Raw genomic sequence first — 20,858 nt, 5'->3', positions numbered from 1 at the left:
GCGTGGAGAAGAGCGGCCGGGCAGGGAGACACGGAAGACAGGACAACAGCAGGACCCTCCCAACCAACCGGCCCCAGGCTCCCCATCTCTCCTGCTCTCTACGCCTCCCCTCCTGGCTGCTCTTTCTGACTTTACACTTTGCCTCGTCTCAGAATGAATACTTGGCTGACCCAGATGGTAATTACAAAGTCCAAATATGTCAAACTTTGTTTTTTTCCTTTTTGCGGTACGCGGGCCTCTCACTGCTGTGGCCTCTCCCGTTGCGGAGCACAGGCTCCGGACACGCAGGCTCAGTGGCCATGGCTCACAGGCCAGCCGTTCTGCGGCATGTGGGATCTTCCCGGACCGGGGCACGAACCCGTGTCCCCTGCATCGGCAGGCGGACTCTCAACCACTGCGCCACCAGGGAAGCCCCAAATATGTCAAACTTTGTAAGCGTTTTCTTTGAGGGAGGGTGCATTTTGACTTAAATGCCCATGACAGGACTTTTGCCCTCCCTCTTTGATACCATAATACTTGTGGGATGAGCACTGATAGAATCACTGGAACCTGAATCTGAAGCAGGAAAAAATACTGCAGATCATCAAATTCTCTCATTTTCTAGATAAGGAAACTCATAGCCATAAAGACAAAGGACCTCCCAAGAGGTCTCTGTTTACGAGCAGCAGACCAGGACCCGAGCCCGTTTCCTCACACTGCAAAGTGACATGGGAAGCCTGAGGCCTGGCTGTTCAGGATGAGAGATGGGGCCTCAAAGGTCATCTCATCCATCATTCATTTCACACTTACATCTTTTGTGCTAAAATTTTTAAAATTGAAAATCTGAGAGGATGCGCATGAAACTAAGGTCGCCAAAATAATTTATTTCAGCAATTTAGGCTCTTGCCTCAGGGTCAGGATGGTGAATGTGTCACTATTTATCACAGGTGGAGGTGAAATGCTGGGTAAGAGAGACTGCAGGTTCATAAATGCCATACACACGAGGACTCTGCCCATGTATTTGGGGTCTGTGGTTCACAGCATCCTGTGAGCTAGGGACAGTTTTTAATACATCACCTCACATTGGGAAACGGCAGCCTCAGACTCCTGATTCTCGGACAGCATAGGAACAGGTCTCCAGGTCACGGCCTAATTAGACCAGTGACTGTTCCCACCAGGCAGGTGGCCCGGGCCCTGCTCCTTCTAGAAATGCCAAGTTTCCCTTCAAGAGCCTTACCTCTGTCTTGCCCATTGCTGCCCGGTACCAAACCATTCACCACAGCTTTGGAAGCACCCACGTCGCATTCTGAAAGAAAGAAAGAAAGAGCCCGAGGCTTGTGATCGCGTCTAGCTGCCCTTCCCTGAGTCCCACCCGGTGCAAAGCGCTGGCCCTGCAGGCTTCCTCAGGCCTGAAGAAGGGCCCCAGGGCGTCGTAGCTGAGCTCCGAGAATGCTCTGTGGCAGGGAGAACGCGAAAGCTGTTTGGGATGGGAAGTGTGCTGTGAGCGCTGTAAATTCTCTGGCTTCCTGGCTTGGCTTCACTTCTGACATTTAAAAACAAATCTCCTTAATTCCTTGAAAATGGCATCTCCTGCCTGACAAAGGCTTATCCACCATTCCAAGGCCGCTCAAACGCATCCCTGTGCATCCTGGATGAGAGCTGTCAGACAGTCAGGACAGAAACCTCAGTCTCTGTGACACTTCCCTTCACCCCACCCCACCGCCGCTGCTATGGAAGCCACGCCGGTCCTGCCCCCAGCCCAGGGTCCCCAGCCGAGGCTCCTGTGTTCTGGCTGTGGCGATGACCTGGCCCCCTGACCGCTCTCCTGGCCTTCGTTCTGCCCCTTCTCCACCCCAGCCCTCAGTCTGTATCTGGAGAGCACCCTCTAGACCCCCATCTGGCTGAAAAAGCCCCAGGGAGCAGGACAGAGAACAAAACAGGACAAAGCAACATGATTTTCTAAAACCCTCCACTTTAAATATACTGTATTTCACTTCTATTTTATTTTTTTGTTTTTAATGTTTAAATTACATTTTTACTATTATATGTATTTTTTTATTTTGGCTGCACTGGGTCTTCGTCGCGGCAAGTGGGATCTTTTTTAGTTGTGGCATGCATGAGGGATCTAGTTCTCCGACCAGGGATCAAACCTGGGCCCCCTGTATTGGGAGCGCAGAGTTTTACCCACTGGACCACCAGGGAAGTCCCTATTTTTGTTTTTTTAATTTTTAGTGGAGTATAGTTGCTTTACAATGTTGTGTTAGTTTCTACTGTACAGCAAAATGAATCAGCCGTACATATACATATATCCCCTCTTTTTTGGATTTTCTGCCCATTTAGGTCACCACAGTACATTAAGCAGAGTTCCCTGTGCTACACAGTATGTTCTCATTAGTTGTCTATTTTACACATAGTATCAATAGTGTATATGTGTCAATCCCAATCTCTCAATTCCTCCCACACCCCCTTCCCCCTTGGTATCCACACACTTGTTCTCTACCTCTGTGTCTCTATTTCTGCTTTGCAAATAATTCACTTCTATTTTGAGAAATAAAAATATCAGGGTTTAGTCTGGGAATTCAACCATACATGTTATCATTTCAATTAGGAAACAAATTGAACTTGGAATCAAGTTCCCCCAAATGTACATTAGGAATATCATTTTTTAGTCAGTGAGATGGCCTGTATGTTGGCATAAGTGGTTATATTCAAATGAACAAACTGACCTTCCTGATAATTAAAAGCAAACCAACAAACAAGCCCCAGTAACCAGGAGCTACCCAGGGACAAAGCCTGGGCAACTCATCCCGGACTCCAGGCACTTCAGCCACAGGTCCCAGCCCTTTTCCAGCTGCAGTTCCCTCCTGCCCCTGCCCTCCATGACGGTCTCCTCACAACCCCTTCAGCACTTCAGATACTTTCCGACATTCAGGCCTTGGTTCCTGCAAGGTCTTTGGCCAGAAATGCACGCTCCCCCTTTCCTAGCTTGGGGAAATCCTCTGCACCTTGAGGTTCACCTTGAATGTCACCTCCTGTGTACCAGTGGAGACCTTTCAAAGTTCTGCTCAGCTGCAGACACTGAGACCCTCACTGCCCACCGGCAGCCTAAGCCCCACCCAGTTTCCCGTCCCAGAACTGACGGCAGCAGTCCAGAGAAGACAAGCAGGTGGGACATGTGATCAGTGTGCTTGGGGTGACGTCCCCCAAGAGCAAACCAGGCCACAAATATAATCATAACAGCTATGGGCTTTTAAAGCCCTCTATTTACCCGGATCGGAGGGTCCATGCTCAGCATTTCATAATGAGCACCTCATTTTTATTCTTAATACCCAGGCCCCTGGAGCTAGAAGTTAGGAACTCTTATTTTATAGATAAGGAATTTGAAGCTCAGAAAGGATGCCGGGCTCTAAGATCACTAAATAGGGATTTGAAGTCTGGTCTGGTCCATCCCACCCACAGCTTATCTTCTTTGAACCCAGCTAGGATAAACATTTTTTATTTTTAAAATGAAAGAAGCCCCCAACCCCAGCAGCTCATTGGGCTGAGACTTGGTCACCCTACCTGGGCTCTTAACAATCAGCCTCCCTGACATAAGCTACACTGATAGGCCAGCCCAGGCGCTCCTGGATCAAGACGTGAGCAGGGCTACTGCCCCTGTGCCCGCTCCCCAGGCCCGCCACAGCGGCCATGACCTCCCGACACTGGCCCCATAGGGCCCGTCCTGTTCACTGCCCCCAATCTACCTACAGACAAAGGCTAGTTCTCCCAAAGTCCCCTTTTCACCTACATTTCTGGGATGGATGGAAGGAGGGTGTTGGCAGAAAGCCAGAAATCCAAGTAAAAGAAATATCACCCGTTCCATCACTCCATCGTTTCTGACTATCCCTTCCCTATGCACCTGCCCTAATTTCTCTTGACCATCCCCTTCCTAGGACTACAGGCCTTGCTTTGGGCCTCCCCAGTGCCAGCAGCCTCTGAGCTTCCACAAGGCCCAGACCCATGTCCTTCCTTTCCTTTTGTGTGTTTTTTTTTTTTAATCAAACAACCAAACTTTAAGAAATTTGGAAAAATAATTCCATCACCTCACACTCACACCTCTGCAGCAGGGTGCTGGTGGCCTGGGGCTGCCTCAGGAGTCACTAGCCAGGTGACCCCAGACATGCAGCTCTTTCCACCAAAGGTTAAAAACGAATGTTTTCTACATAGCTGCTTTCTTCCGGATGATCACTTTTATTAGTGGCATAATCTCCCATCAAGTAAACACACATAACGAACCTACTCATTCCCCACCTTCATGTGGGTGTTTTTGCTTCCTTTGAATTAAGATAGACATTCCCAAGAGCGCGATTATCAGGTCAAAGGGTCCAGATTTTTTGGACTCCTCCTAGGAAATGCCTCCTTTCAGCGTCACGCCTGAGAGAGAACTTGGGGAGAAGTCCCACAGGCATCTCTGCACCCTTGACCAGCCCCTCCCTGCCCACTTCTTCCCCCCTTATTCATGCCAGGAGTGGTGATACCAGTTCAGGCTTACCCTGATATTAGAAGAACAAGAAACTTTAGGCTACAGAGCTAAGAAAAAAACAAAACAAAGCAATAAAACCCTGGCCTATTTTGAAGGACAGGAAAAACAAAAAGCCAAGCGAGAAGAAAAACTGAGTTGCAAAGCAGGGACTACTGGCAGTGCCCGAGCCCACCTGGAGGGGAAAAGAAGGGACGCAGCCACCTCGCGCACAGGAGAAGCACCCATGGAGTCAAGGACAAGCCCAGTCCCTCTCCTCGCAAGGAGGGAACCTGAGCTGGTAACCCACGGATGGGACACTGGACAGGCCTCGGGCTCATGCTCAGTACTTTAGAAGCACTGCCTCACTTAATCCTCAAAAATCCCCACGAGGTGGTGCTTTCGTGATGTCCATCTTACAGAGGAGAGTGGAGAGCAGGATCCACCACAGGCCAAAGCCCGCACACTCAGTGTGTGTGGCCCTCCTCCTCCTAATGAGCACACACTGTCCGGCAAGGTTTAGGATTTGGCTAAAAGGGCACTGCACGTAAATAAGCGGAAAGGCTTGTTTTTAACCTCCGGAGGTCTCTGATAGCACCCTGGAGATATCTCAGGATTAGGAGGCCCCTGAGTGAGCTATCCACTAGGTCATCCCCCAGCCCACCCTGCCTGCAGGTCTCAGGAGGTTCCAGGGTGCACTCAGGAGCTAAGGTGGGCCTCAATCTCCAGATGGAAACTTCTCTGCCCCGAATCCTGGGCTGGAGAGCTGACGGCTCTTGGCTACATGAGCAGGTACCTACCTATTCCCTTCTGTCTTCCCTAGCCCGGGCTTTCTACCCCAGCTCTAAACCAAAACTACTCAGAACTGCTCATTTGTGTAGGTCTTGATTTTTACTACCAAAGGCAGAGCAAAAGGGTGGTTTTGCCCTGATAAAGGAAGTGACGGATTAGCTCATACTATGGGGCAATTTTGGTGGATCCGTTTACTTGTGCTGCAGTCACTCAGATTAAGAAATGCCACTGAGGTGTATACATATGTCAACATTTATCAAATAAGATACTTAAAATATCCACAAGTTTATTGTATGCCAATTATATCTCAATAAAGTTGTTAAATCGAGGGAAAGGGAGCCCGTTATAAAGATTAGGACACAGTACATGTAAAGTGTATAGCATAGTTCTTGACAGAGGGTAGGTACTCAGCAAATCATTAATAATAAAGGTTGTGATGACGATTTATGACAAAACTTTGACGCTTACTCAAGACTCGAAAAATAAACAATGAAATGCAGTTGGGGCCTTCAGAGTAAGAGGGAAATCTGGGTAAAGAGTCCAGTTTTGTAGATTTGTCAGGAAGAAGAAGACAGGGTTTTAAATGACTTACCAGAGCTCATGGTGGTGATAGGACAAGTCTTCTGTAACTGGGGCTCTGCAGAAAAACAAACACCACAATGGAATTGATAAACGGCAGGTTCGAGATAAATTCCTATGGTTCACATTAAAAATGCAAACACCGTATATAAGCCTTGATAAAACAGAGCTGGACCAGGTGTTACTTGGCCAGCCTTCTGGTTCTTGGTTGGCTGTGTGCTAACCTGACCTTGGGCACATAACTCAAACTCCTTGGCCTCCATTTTGTCAACTGTACTTGGTTTAGATACTATCCAAGATCCCTTCCACCTATAATATTCTATTAAGAACCTCAAGTTACATGAGTCCATCAAGGAGGGGGTGAAGGAAAGAACCAAGTTTTAGGACAGAGAGATAAAATCACAACACAAACTGATTATTGGAGAGTAATAATAAGATTATATATAGCTTATTATGCTCAAGAAAATGTTCTAGGTGCTTTAAATATATTAATTCATGTGATCCTCACAAGGACCCTATAAGGTAAGAACCAGCATTGTATTAGTTTACACAGATGAGGAAACCAAAGCACAGAGAGGCGAAGAGCTTGCTGCCCATGTGGCAGAATTGGTTCTGGAACGCAGACAGCCCGACCTGAAAGCCCAGGCACTTAGGAACTACACTCTACTGCTTTGAGGTGGGAATGCAGTCCACTTACTCACTGATATGCAAACAGTAACCCTCTCATTTAATATGGTCCCATCTGAAGTCCCCCAAAACCACTGGCTACTGTCACTATAGTTTTACCTCTTCTAGAAGTTTTTTTTTTTTTTTTGGCTGCATTGGGTCTTCATTGCTGCGCACGGGCTTTCTCTAGTTGCAGCGAGCGGGGGCTACTCTTTGTTGCGGTGTGCGGGCTTCTCACTGCAGTGGCTTCTCTTGTTGTGGAACACGGGCTCTAGGCACGCAGGCTTCAGTAGTTGTGGCTCATGGGCTTAGTTGCTCTGCGGCATGTGGGATCTTCGCAGGCTAGGGATCGAACCCCTGTTTCCTGCATCGGCAGGCGGACTCTTAACTACTGCACCACCAGGGAAGTCCTAGAATCTTACATAAATGGTATCATATGGTACGTAATCTTTTGTACCTGGCTTCTCTCACTTAGTATAACACAATTTAGCAACTGGCCATATATGTGTGTGTCCATTTCTGGACTTTGTTCCATTTATTTGTCTTTATCTAATCCATTGTCTTGATGATTAGAGCTTTATAGTAAGTCTTGAAATCGGGTAGTATGAGTCTTCCAACTTCATTCTTTTTCAAAATCATTTTGGTTCTTCCAGGTCCTCTGCATTTTCATAAAAAGTTTAGAGTCACCTTACCAGTTTCCACCAAAACAAAAAAAAGCCTGCTGGAATTTTGAATGGGTTCCTGTTCAATCTATGTATGAATCTGGGGGAAATTAACATTTTAACAACACTGAATTTCCAATTCATGAGAATGAACTCTCTGCCTTTATGCAGGTCCCCTTTAATTTCTCTCAGCAATGTCTTGTAGCTTTCCAGGTACAAGTCTTGCACATGTTTTGAATAGTAAGGTCTAGCTAAACACATCTGAAGGACAACCTGAAAAGTAAGTCTTCATGTGTTGTAGAACCTTACTATATAACATGTGGTCTGCAGACCAGCAGCTGGGAACTTACTAAAAAATGGAGAAGGGCTTCCCTGGTGGCGCAGTGGTTGAGAGTCCGCCTGCCGATGCAGGGGACACAGGTTCGTGCCCCGGTCCGGGAAGATCCCACGTGCCGCGGGGCGGCTGGGCCCGTGAGCCATGGCCGCTGGGCCTGTGTGTCTGGAGTCTGTGCTCCGCAACGGGAGAGGCCACAACAGTGAGAGGCCCGCGTAACGCAAAAAAAAAAAAAAAAAAAAAAAAAAAAAGGAGAAATGCAGAATCAACCCTACACCAACTGAATCAGAATCTGTATTTTAACAAGATCCCCAGCTGGTCCCTAGGTACTTTCAAGTGTGAAAAGCAATGATGTAGAGGATATCAACTCCCCGGTTCATGAATTCTGTATTAAGGTCATGGTATGGTCTGAGGGTCTGCACCAAGAGACACGCTTTAGTCTCCTTTTTAACACTGAAGTCAGGCACCAGTTTCCTTTCTGGGTGGTTGTCTTGTTAACTGTCCTTGGAATTGACTGAATAGAAGCTGGGGGCAAAAAGGAAATCATTCTAAGTCCTTCTCTCCAGCCCAAATCAGCCGTAAGTTTGCCTCTGTCACTGTCAAGTACACCTGAGACTACCCGTGACCTTCAACAGCCCCTCAGATTGTTCTCTAAGCTGTGGAAACATTTGTTCTTTCAGTTAAGAACACAACCCGCTGTGTTCCATATGCCCGGGTGGTTTCCTATCCTGGTTTTATGATACCTTCGTTTGCCTCCCAGGGCCAAAACGGATGTCAGGATAGCATCCAAATGTTTTATTTTTTAAATCATTTAAATAATTATGCTAAGGTTTTATTTATTTAACTTTTAAAGCACGACTATAGAAATGTTTTCATTTCAACACTGAAGTTATCTTCTTTTTTTAACATCTTTATTGGAGTATAATTGCTTTACAATGGTGTGTTAGTTTCTGCTTTATAACAAAGTGAATCAGTTATACACATACATATGTTCCCATATCTCTTCCCTCTTGCGTCTCCCTCCCTCCCACCCTCCCTATCCCATCCCTCTAGGTGGTCACAAAGCACGGAGCTGATCTCCCTGTGCTATGCAGCTGCTTCCCACTATCTATCTATTTTACACTTGGTAGTGTATATATGTCCATGCCACTCTCTCACTTCGTCCCAGCTTACCCTTCCCCCTCCCCGTGTCCTCAAGTCCATTCTCCACATCTGCGTCTTTATTCCTGTCCTGCCCCTAGGTTCTTCAGAACCACCTTTTTTTTTTTAGATTCCATATATATGTGTTAGCATAGAGTGTTTGTTTTTCTCTTTCTGACTTACTTCCAACAGTGAAGTTATCTTAATATTTTTCTTTTTTTACAATACTTTCTAACCTTTATCTGCATAAATAGCATTTACATAGTTGTAAACAACGTCTGGACAGCTTTGTGTTCTAGTTCTCAAATTAAATACTTCATGAACATTTTTCTGGATTTTTACAGTCATCATTTTAATGGCTGTAACGTTCCATAATTCATTTACCAGCTCCCTCTGTAGAGTTTGTCTTAATTTTAAAAATAAGTACATAAATGGAGTATTACTCAGCCATAAAAAAGAATGAAATAATGCCACTTGTAGCAACATGGATGGACCTAGAGATTATTTTACTAAGTCAGACAGAGAAAGACAAATATCATATTACTCATATGTGGAATCTAAAAAAAATGATACAAACTTATTTACAAAACAGAAATAGACTCACAGACATAGAAAACAGACTTCTGGTCACCAAAGGGGAAAGTGGGTGGGGGGGGATAAATTGGGAATTTAGGATTAACAGATACACACTAAGAAATAGATAAGAAACAGGTAAACAACAAGGACCTACTGTATAGCACAGGGAACTATATTCAGTATCTTATAATAACCTATAATGGAAAAGAATCTGAAAAAGTATATATATATTATATACATTATATACATACATATATATATATATAAAACTGAATCAGTTTGCAGTACACCTGAAACCAACAACATTGTAAATCAACTATGCTTCAATTAAAAAAATAAGTACATAGCACAACAGCATTCTTAGGCCGGGGAAGAAACGAATGGAAATGTCTTATAAAGCAAACAAAAAGGACGCGTCAACTCGCACGTGATGTCTTCACCATCTGTCATATGTCGGCCACCCTTTGCACATTTTATATATTTCTCAATACAGACACTAGTAATTTCTAGATGTCAGCACTACCCTTACTTACAAAGTGACCTAAAGTACATATGGGCAGGGATAGTATCCCAAATACTAACCATCACTTTACTACAAACATCCACCAACCAGAGTGGATGCCAGGTGTAGAGTTCTCTGCGGGGGGCCCCTCCCCAGGCCAGGTGTTTTACTGTTTAGTGGTTGGATTGCGAAAAGATGGAAAGAGAATGGGCCCAGGGTGGTAGGACACTATTCCAGTACTTGAAGAACATGTATGATGTAGTAGGCGGCAATGGCAATGCCTAGGTGGGTACTAGCTCTGCACACATAGACTTTTTCGGTAGTAGGCCCTGTTACATGCTCTCACTTGGTTGTTTAAATGGGCAGCAGGTGACACGAAGCAGGGGGTAGTTTAAAGTAATATCAAAATAAAAACTGTGGCAGTGGCAGTTGTGCCGAGGACGGTGCCCAGTGTCCCATCCTCGGCGGTGGTTGCAACAGCAGTGACACCTTATCCAGACTCTTCCGGGGCCTGGTGTTGGCTCTGAGTCCATGCATCTCAGCCTCTTTGAATTTCTGCCTGTTCTGAGTGTGGTTCGCCTGCCTCCTGTAAACTCTGAACTACCTGAGATCTCGCCAATAAATCCCCCTTTCATTCTGAGTCAACCAGAGGCCATGGCTGGTCGTTTGCAACCAAGGCATCTTGAGCAGCACAAGGAGAGGGGGAGGAGGGAGTCCCAAAGGTTTCAGTGGGAGAGGAGAATCTTCATTCCTCCCTCCTGAATAAGGCCGTCCAGAGGGGAATCCCAAGTGGTTCAGCAAACGGTTTTGTCTCTACAACCTGAAGAGCTGAGAGCCAGGGCGGCGGGGATGCAATCAGGAAGCTGCACAAACTGAGTCTGACCAGAGAACGCTGAAAGCTTTAGAAGTCACAGTCTAATGCCCGCAGTTTATTTAGAGATAGTACAAGTATTACCATCATATGTTAAACGTGAGAGTTTATTTTACATAAAAATTTCTGACACTTAATATTTATTTAAAAACTAAGCTGTAAAGAGTTTGAGTTGGTTGAGAACAAGATGGCACATCTTTATAATTTCTCCCCCAAGTCCCCTCCAAAGGAGGCAGGTGCTTTGGTTAAAAGCCAAAAAAGATGAACAGTGCCACCTAGTGGCAAAACTGGACCACTACAAGTGGGCAGCAATCCCCCGGCGGGTTGCAGGAACCTACAGTGTCACGGTTTGGGTGGGCCAGCTAGGCTCAAGCCGCCATTCCACCCCTCGGGCTGTCAAGACCTACCGAACTTGGTCAGAACACCACAGCATCAACAGACATTCCACCAAAAGAACAAGATGTGAAGCAGCCAGTCTTGTTAAGAATGCATCCAGATAAGTAACGGTTCTGCACGGTCCCTCTCTAATTCCACAACCCTATAATTCTGATAAGTCTCGCTGACACAGAGTGAATAATTACCAAAAAGCAAAAGTTGCTCATGCTCCCAGCTGAAATAGAATCCAATAACTAAATATGGGTTGTTTATTGGGGAAGGAAAGAAGGTCCTTCCTTATATGGATGATTCAGGGATATAGGACAAGGGAGGAACTGAGTTTGTCTGTAAAAATAAATTCAAGGTCCAGCAAAGATTCTTGGAAGAGAATGAGTCCCTGGTTGACCTCCCACTCAGCATGCTCCAGCCTCCCCTATGACCTACGGTGTTTTGCCTCCATTGCTTCTTCCCAAATACACATACACACACACACAATTGTAAGATTCTGGAAGGGAGACGCTGTGTCATCCTCAGGACTGAGCATTTAGTGGGTGGGTGTTCAGTCAGGAACTTTGCCCTCATCTCTATTTAGCCTTCGGAACCTAACTTTCAAGTCTTACCTTCAAAATAACCAAGACCCTCCTTATCTCCACTGTAGCTGCCTACAGGAAGCTAGCTCCCCATTCGACCAGACCCTGATTATACTCTAGCTTTGAAATCCAATCTGCCGACCTGATATATACACACACACACACACACACACACACACACACACACATATACATATGCATATATATTTGCAGCTACTTCCAGTGGCTTGAAAAGAATAGGTACAGCTCACACAGCCCCAGAATACATGCTTGGCCTTATTGCATTATACTTTGCTGAGCCACCAGCAAAGGTACGTTTCTGCAATTTTTTGACAGCTCATCTTCTTCTCAATCTCTAATCATGTCGTTTCTCTTCGAATGCACTCTCTGCCTTATTGGAGAGGATGCAGAAGGCTCTTCAGAAAACTAGAAGGGATAAACACTGAGTCGCTAACACTTCCTTTCAAGGGGAGGAAGTTAGGATAAACTCGACCCTGACATTAAGTTCAGCCTGGAATCCCATGACACAGCTGGGGGCTCAGAACAGCACAAGCCCACGGTTTCTGTGGAAAGACCGATGCTTCTGGAGAGGGAGCAATAGGTCATCTCCCACATCCTCCCATTTCCTCCTGGAATCCCTCCAACGTGGTTTCCGTTCTAACCAGTTATCTAAAATGGCCTTCAGAAAGGTTTCCAGTGCACACACATGGCCAAGCGCAACAGTTTTTGCAGTGGTCGGGGCCTCACTGACCTTGCCACTGAATTTAAGACAGTTAACTCCTTCCTCCTCCCAAGCACTTTCTGGTCCTGATTGGTAAACGTCACTGTGGACTGGTTTACCTTGAGCCATGAGACTCTTCCTTCTAGAACAGGATCTTTGCAGTTCTTCTAGGAGTTTAAAGGGCTAGAGGACCCTGAGCTGGGTCCTCATTCCTTTCCAACTGCATGCTCACTTCCTAGAAGATTTCACCTGGACTATTAGAACCAGAAGAATCCGTGCAGGTTACCTAGCCCCTTTTCATGGTTTTCCACCTGTTTGGAAGAAAGTTCCATGAGCCCCCTCAGGCTAACGGGGCAGCTGTGCTTTTATCGATTTCATTCATTTATACTTGCTGAGCTTTCCTTGGATAAACGGGTTGTATGGCCACAAAAAACTCATAAACCAGAAATCTAATCCATCCCCTTATTATTTAGGTGCAAAAATGGATTCAGCAAGTTTCCCTTAGTCTTGCTCTTTATTCCGTCTACTAAGCCCACTTTCCCTCCTATCCCTTTTTTTTTTAAAATTTTTATTAGAGTATAGTTGATTTACAGTGTTGTGTTAGTTTCTGCTGTATGGCAAAGTGAATCAGCTATACATATAACCACTCTTTTTTAGATTCTTTTCCCATATAGGTCATTACAGAGTATTGAGTAGACTTCCCTGTGCTGTACAGCAGGTCCTTACTAGTTATCTATTTTATATATAGTAGTGTGTATATGGCAATGCCAATCTCCCAATTTATCCCTTCCCCCCTTTCCCCCCTGGTAACCGTAAGTTTGTTTTTTACATCTGTGGCTATTTCTGTTTTGTAAATAAGTTTCTTTGTACCATTTTTTTAGATTCCACATATAAGCAATACCATATGATATTTGCCTTTCTCTGTCTGACTTACTTCACTCAGTATGGTAATCTCTAGGTCCACCCATGTTGCTGCAAATGGCATTATTTCATTGCAGCACTATTTACAATAGCCAGGACATGGAAGCAACCTAAATGTCCACTAACAGAGGAATGGATAAAGAAGAGGTGGCACATACATACAATGGAATATTACTCAGCCTCTCATCCCTCTTCCTCCTCAGGGCACCTTCAGCCTTTGTGTCTTGGCAATGAACACTGAATTCCAGATGAGAAGCAACCATCCCCAGCCAATTCATGAACTGGCCAGTGCCAATTCCCCCTTATAACCTTCTGATATCACCCTGTTACTCACCGAACAATGCAAAGTGTTCTGACAATCAGTTACAAAGATTACTGGCCAAGTCCATTACTCATTTTTTCCCACCCTGCCTTCCTGGATTCCCCTCCGCCAATCAAGTTCACTAGACAGTGAGGCCCCTCCAGCAGGGCAGGGTCTTGATCATCTCTGTATCCTACTGTCTAGTATGGTGCCTAGCTCAGAGCAGGCACCCAATCAGTACTGGTGGGGTGAATGTCTGTCTCCTCATTCCCTTGCCACCTGCCTAGTCTTGTCAATTCTTCTGCCTTCATGACTCACACAACCCAGCCAGCTCTGCTTTTCCATCCTCACACTCACCATTCTATTCCACCACCTCATTCCCAGACAATTACAATGTCCTAATAAGCCTCAGAATCACCCTATAGCCCGTGTCCTGACACGTTCTGACTTTAGCAGCGTAAGAGTTCCTCGGTCAAATTTCACTGGAGAAAAAAAATCTGCGGGGCCCCTATAAACTCAGAAGGGTTGGCTGGGCGGTACAGGGAAAAAGGAAAAAAGGCAGCAAACCTCCCAGGAGAGAATAAGGTACGTAAAACACAGGGCTGATGATACCATTCCAACAGCATAACTTTAGCACCTACTGTGCACCCAGAATAGTGCTTGGCCCATAGGAAGCCAACGTGAATTGGACATTCGCCATCTTTGAGGCCACCACGGAGCTGTAGGACAACAGACATGTCCCATTTAATATAATATGATGGGTAACCCTCTGCTAGTGATCTGACCTAAGTGTTACAGGAGCATAGAAAGAAGAGGAATAAATTCTGCAGGGAGAGAGAATCAAGGAATGAATAAATACTAAAATGTTTTAAGTGTTCAACGTCACACCTTCTAAAATCACCTTAAATGTCATGCTTTGGGAAACATTGGTCTAAATGTCCAAATTCCTTAAAATACCATAAGGCTCTGTAAAATGAAGTCCCAATTACTTTTCCAGTCTCATCTCCACCAGGTATCAATAAGCCCTAAACTCCATGTGTATCATATTTGTCATTCCTATTGAATCCTGCACAAGATTTCCCATTTCCAAGTCTTTAATCTCATTGTTACTTCCCACTAATGCCCTCTCCCAAACCTCCCCAAACATTAAGGCCAATCCCAGTCACCAGATCCACCAACCCAACAAAAATGGAAGATTTTAATTTTGGTTTAGTCTTATTTTTTAATCACTACTGAAAGTCACGATGATAAGGAATTCATTTAATAAGACTTATTTAATAAGCACAGCATTCAGAAATCCCATGTCCAAGCTCCCACTAAAGTCATCACACTCTCATCTCAGGCCCTTGCCAGAGACAGGCCGAGCAAGATCCGGAGTTGGAAAGTTAGCTACCGATAAACCTGCAATGTTTTTTTTTCCCTTTTATACTTAAATGAAGTCTTTAAATAAACATGCAAAGTTGATTCTGCCAACAAAATTGCCAATAAGAAAACACAGCCCAAAAGAGTTTCAAGTTTTATACATGCAAAATTATTTGAGCGTCAGACAATAGAATTTCGGAGATAATATGTGATTACAAGTTATGTACTACAACACATGGTTTACAGCAAACATAATAGAGAGGATTAATATCCTTGTTTTATAGTGTACTCAATACTTATTGCCAAGAAAAAAATGTTAAAGGCATGAAGAAATTCCAAGAAAAAAGGCAAACAAATCTGAGAAAAATGTTCACTTAACCTAATTAGTTTAAAAAGAAGATTCAAATAATGGCCAACCATTTTTCCCACTTCTTAAGTTAGTCCACAAATTTAAAAGCACTAATGCTCAGCGTGGTCAAATGCAAAGACATTGACATTTTCCTACAGTCACTGACCCTGTAAATTGTTACCACTGTTTTCAGCATAGCACATCAAGACTTAATATAGCTCACACCCTTTGGGCTTTAGGGGAATCCAATTCAAAGAAAGAACACCAAATGACAATAAAGCTACGTAGACAGAGATGTTTACCACAACTTTGTTAATAGTAAAAACCTAGAAACACTCCTGTGTTCAGTGACAGGGGGCCAATTACATGGCCACTCACCCCCTGGGTGGACTGAACCGTTATGAAGATAATGGTTATGTAGACCGTACAACATGGGGAAACACTTCTCATGAGATTAGGTGAATAAAAAGCAGGATGTAGTTCTGTGTGACGTTTCTGATTATAAATATGTAAAAACCGAAACGTGTACATACTTCAAAGGAAATATGCCCAAATTCTCATAATGATATGGCAGCATGGAATTACAGGTAACTTTTAAATTTCATTTCTATTTTCCAACTTGCATATAATGTGATTATAATACATTTATTTTTTAATGAAAGGAAGTTGTTTTTTAATCTTATCCCTGGCATTTGATATGCAATTGTATAATCTTCAGAACTTTAAAGAGCAAATTCTAGCAGACAAGCTAAAAAAAAAAAAAAAAGCCACTAACAGTCTTGTCCATTAGAACATGGCAGCCCCACATGATGCAATCTTTCTCAGGACCCATAACAAATACCCCAAATATGGAATTGCAACATTAATTGCCAGTGATTGCTTTTGTTTAATGAAGCCAAACTACTCCCATGCAGTTCCTTATGAGGACAAGGGAGGCAGTAAAGTGACTGGAATGTTCAGCTAGATTTCCTAAAGAAGCAATTACACCAAAACGTTTCATCTTAAAATAATCCACAGGGGCTGCCAGGTGACAACACACACAGTACCCCACTACTCCCAAAGCCTGCTCGCTGCCAATTCCCTGCTCCTAACCTGATTCCATGGCATTCCAGAGACCTGAGCTCCTCAAACTCTTTATATGTACAACTCTGGGCACACACAGTTTCTTAAGCCTGCATTGTTAACCAAGACAAGTCTTAAATACAAAAACCGGCCCACGTGTGTGTTTCCCAAATATGGCTGGGTCTACAGAACCAAAACAAAGCTGTCTAACTACAGCATCCGGTACACTCGAAACCCTCCACTTAGGAAGCCTAGATGACTGAAACAAGGGCAGATGCCCAAATTCGTTAGATAACAGCAAAACATCTTAGCTCTGTTTAGCTCTGTTTAAATTGTAAACACTCAACCTCAAACTAATAAAGGCAAGCCCAGGATACAGATGACGTCTTTCTTCTGAAGCAGTTACTACACAATGTCTACCCGTAGAGAAAGCATGAATGAAAGCATTTTGAATTCTCAGGAGACTCAAGGTTGAACCATAGGTTACCGGTAAAGAGACTAAGAAGTCACTGTGGGTGGCTGAAAAAAATCTGAAACAGCTGAAAAGGGTCTTTTAGAGCTTGAGCACGGGAAAGAAGTGTGGGTTTGCTATGGCAGGAGAGGTGTCCACGCTTCTAGAAAATCCCTAATTCCCTCTCAACTTTTCTTTTAAACCACAAAATTCCTAAGGCCACATATTTACCACATCGTATATCATACAGACATCTGCAGTACAGGCCCATACCACGCTGAGGAATGAGGGAACAGAAGTTCCATTCAGTAAAAAGACTCTGGGTCTTTTGCAAATACATAAATACCTCAATTCATAATACTGGCTTATTCAGGAATTGCTTGTTTTCCTTAAGACGTTCTGAAATTTTACTGAAAGTATACTAACCTAGCAAACAGCCAATAGAAACACTGAAAACATCATCTTTTCTGAGAAAACCTCTATTCTCAGCAGCATTTGTTTAATAACTGAAGTGGAACACATAGTCAGGCCCAGAATCCATACTCCCTGAACCCAGACCTTGGAGGCTGAGGGCTGCGTCAGATCCTCGATGCTTAATGGCAATATATGTGAGACACCGACTTCCAGTCATCACTCAGTAAATTGCAGTCTTTAGCTACTTTTCTCTTTTAATTGTATTTTGCACTAACTTTAGGCAATTTACGTTTATCAGGTATAAAAGCTACAGCCAAGTATCTGAAAATACAGTGCAAATTTCTGAAATGAGTTTTCTTCCAACTAAGCTAAAATCACTAAAAATATTCAATATAGTGCCAAGGTCATAGCAAGCATTCAATAAAAAGTTTTTGGCTTTTTTTTAATCTATGTTATTTCTCAGACCAGATGACCTAGAAATCAGCTGGCATCTATTATACATTTATATATTAATAAACATTTTATATACACACACACACACATTTCTGACTTCAGCTGCTATATGTGTATCCAACTATATCAATAATCACTTTGAACATCTATGGTCTAAATGCACCAATTAAGAGAGATTATTAGAGTGGATCAAAAAACAAGACCCAATTTTATGTTGTAAGAAAACTGCTTTAAATATAAAGACACAGATTAAAAGTAAATGGATGGAGAAAAATATACTGTGCTAACGGTTTCTATATGTGTTTAGTGGCTGTACAAAACCACTACAAAAAAAGAGTCAGGGGCTTCCCTGGTGGCACAGTGGTTGAGAGTCCGCCTGCCGATGCAGGGGACACGGGTTCGTGCCCCGGTCCAGAAAGATCCCACATGCCGTGGAGCGGCTGGGCCCGTGAGCCAGGGCTGCTGAGCCTGTGCGTCCGGAGCCTGTACTCCGCAACGGGAGAGGCCATAACAGTGAGAGGCCCGCGTAACGCAAAAAAAAAAAAAAAAAGTCGGAAGAACTGGGTTTGAAACCAAACTCTATCAGGGCTGCAAATTGGGAAGGCCCTTAGTTTCTCAGCCTCAGTTTCCTCCTACAAAAAGAAACGAAAAATACCTAATTCCATAAGGTGTTTCTAAATTTTAAAATCTATATGAAATATTGTAAAGTGTTGTTATAAAAGGAAACGAGGAAACGTATTCTAGCGACCACTAAACGTGGTCTAGTCCTGTTATCTTTTTATTGCTTCAACAGACTGATGAATATAATCACTGCATATCTTATCATGAAGTTGATATTACCAATACTTACCTGTATAAAACGTCAGGCTTTAAAAACTGAAGTAGCATCTAAAAACCAAGAAATCCATCTCTGGCTCTGCCTTCCTATGCAAAATCAGGCAATGGAGGACACTCTTCATAAAAACATATTTTAAGACACTTCAGAGTTGCTCTCTAAGGTCAGGTCTCAAGGAACCACCATTAATTCAAGATCCATTCACTGTGCATGCATTCTATGCAAGGTCCTGTGCACAGGCTTCAGAACAGAGAGATGAACCACCTCCTCATTTCCTAAATGCTGACTGTGAACCAGCCATTTACCTGCATCATTTCTAATCTTGAGAACCCCTTATAAGATTCCCATCCCCATTTTCCAAATAAAAAAAACAGCCTCAACGGAAGTGAAAAGACTCACTGAAGAGTCTTGCAGAAGCAAGTAGGAAAGATCCTGGTTCTGGCTCCCAAGCCCAGGCTCTTTCCAGTCCATGATCCTCACCCAAAGAGGCACAACACAGTCCCTGCCAGAAGCAAGATGCCCCTATATGAAGGTTGTTCAGAGAATAGACACACCTTAAAAAGAGAGATGGGGGACTTCCCTGATGGTCCAGTGGGTAAGACTCTGAGCTCCCAATGCAGGGGGCCCAGGTCAACCCCTGGTCGGGGAACTAGATCCCATATGCCGCAACTAAGAAGTCTGCATGCCACAACTAAAGATCCCTCATGCTGCAGTGAAGATCCTGCATGCCGCAACTAAGACCCGGTGCAGCCTAAATAAATAAATAAACAAACAAATAAATAAATATTTGAAAAAAGAGAGAGAGATGGATAATCTCAGGGGGCATTTTTATCCAGCTGTGGTAATAATCAAATTTATCAACCAAGATAAGAGATGGTGCCTGTCTTCAGAGACCTTACATTGTAGTTGAGAAGACTAATAGCCTTGAAACCCTGATGAGGCGCTAAAGACAGCACGAAAGAGCATTTATGGACTGCCCTCCACTGTAGGAATACGACAGCCAAGAGAATGCCAAGCCTCAAGACTCACCTGGGAAAGATCAGGGGACATGCTGACAAATACACCCCTTTATGAATGTTTAAAATATCCCTGTAGTACTTACAATATTAACTTCTCTATAGAGGGTTCCCAGGGGACGTTAAGCTGAATTAGATCACACACAGCACTTTCTGGCAGCCTGTAGGAAGCAATGACACCCATCAACACCCCCTTACCCACACGCACCTGTAAAAGATGTAGAGGGACTCTAGAATAAATAACTTGGATTTCAGTTGTTGCTCTGCCACTTACTAGATACTCGAGCTGAGGTCTAAAACTTGGTTTCCTCGTCTATAAAATGGGAAGAATAAGTCATCAATCTCAGAGTGTCACGGTGAGCATTAAATGAGGTCAAGCACATCGAGTGACTATCCCAGTGTTACAAAGTGCTCAATAAATTCTAGCTGCTTTCAGCACGATCGGCATCATCAACAGCATCTGAGGCTCAAAACCACTTTCCCCTCAGCTGGATTCTGAGTAGCAGGTGTTCTTTTTTCAAGTACAGGGAGGCTGGTCTCTTCAAGCTAATTAAAAGGACAGACTCAACCAGCTCTCCTTGCAAGAGCTTACTGCACGCACTTCCTCTCTCTCCTGAAGTTACCTGGCCAGTCCTTCCCCAACAGCACAATCCTCAAAAACTCAGCTTCCCATAAGAAGCAAAGTAACGAGTCTACCTTTTCTCCAAACAGTAAATTCTCATGGATAGTTCTGTTCCTGGCTGGGTATCACTTGATTTACATATAAAAGGTATCATCTTTCATGTGTTTTGCTACTAACAAGCTGTTCTCCTCACAAAATTCCTAAGGTGAAAATTTCCAAGGTGGGTTCCACATAGGTAGTGTTTGGTACACAGAAGAGACCCCAGTTCAGTTCAGCTGATGGAAAGGATCTGAAGAGGTTATGGAAAGAACATCGGGTAGGTGGTGTGCCAAAGCCACAAACTGGCCTTGAATGCCAGGCAATGGCATTTGTGCTGGCCTCTTATCAGGACATAGAATTCAAGATAAATTCTTTGGAAGTTTCCTAATTCAAGATTAATCTGACTGAGGCATGCAGGATGAACTACAGAGGTGGGTGCACTGGGGCAGGGAGAATATGTGAGCTGACTGCTTGTGAGCTGAGGTCAGGCCAAGGGCAGTCACATCTAGTGCTTTTTATAAGACTAAGACACACACACACACACACACACACACACACACACACACACACACACACAAATATCCCTCAACCATATACACCCACCCTGCCCAGGAAAGTAGCACCCAAAGAACTTGTTTTGCCCATCGGGCTGTGAAAAGCTCCACAGAGGCTTTGGTTACAGCAATCACAGATGATAACTTCTACATGTGTCTCATCTTGCTTATCTGTAGCAAAAACTCAGAGAGAA

The 20,858-nt window shown here is 44.0% G+C and overlaps 1 protein-coding gene across 49 annotated transcripts in view; it reads right to left on the bottom strand.

Moving 5' to 3' along the window:
- SORBS1 (sorbin and SH3 domain containing 1) overlaps nt 1-20,858 on the bottom strand; it is a 240,748-nt gene that overhangs the window by 113,384 nt on the left and 106,506 nt on the right. For all 49 annotated transcript variants that reach the window (XM_067709891.1, XM_067709907.1, XM_067709912.1 and 46 more), the window contains 2 exons: nt 5,862-5,906; nt 1,217-1,285 (listed from right to left, as the gene is read on the bottom strand). In XM_067709891.1, coding sequence (XP_067565992.1) covers nt 1,217-1,285; nt 5,862-5,871 — 79 coding nt within the window. In that variant the 5' untranslated portion in view covers nt 5,872-5,906. The remainder of the gene's footprint in view (nt 1-1,216; nt 1,286-5,861; nt 5,907-20,858) is intronic.

The sequence above is a fragment of the Pseudorca crassidens genome, chromosome 16 (assembly GCF_039906515.1).
Source record: "Pseudorca crassidens isolate mPseCra1 chromosome 16, mPseCra1.hap1, whole genome shotgun sequence".
Classification (NCBI taxonomy): domain Eukaryota; kingdom Metazoa; phylum Chordata; class Mammalia; order Artiodactyla; family Delphinidae; genus Pseudorca; species Pseudorca crassidens.
The sequence above is the reverse complement of the archived record's forward strand: the minus strand, read 5'-3'. Positions and strand labels throughout refer to the sequence as shown.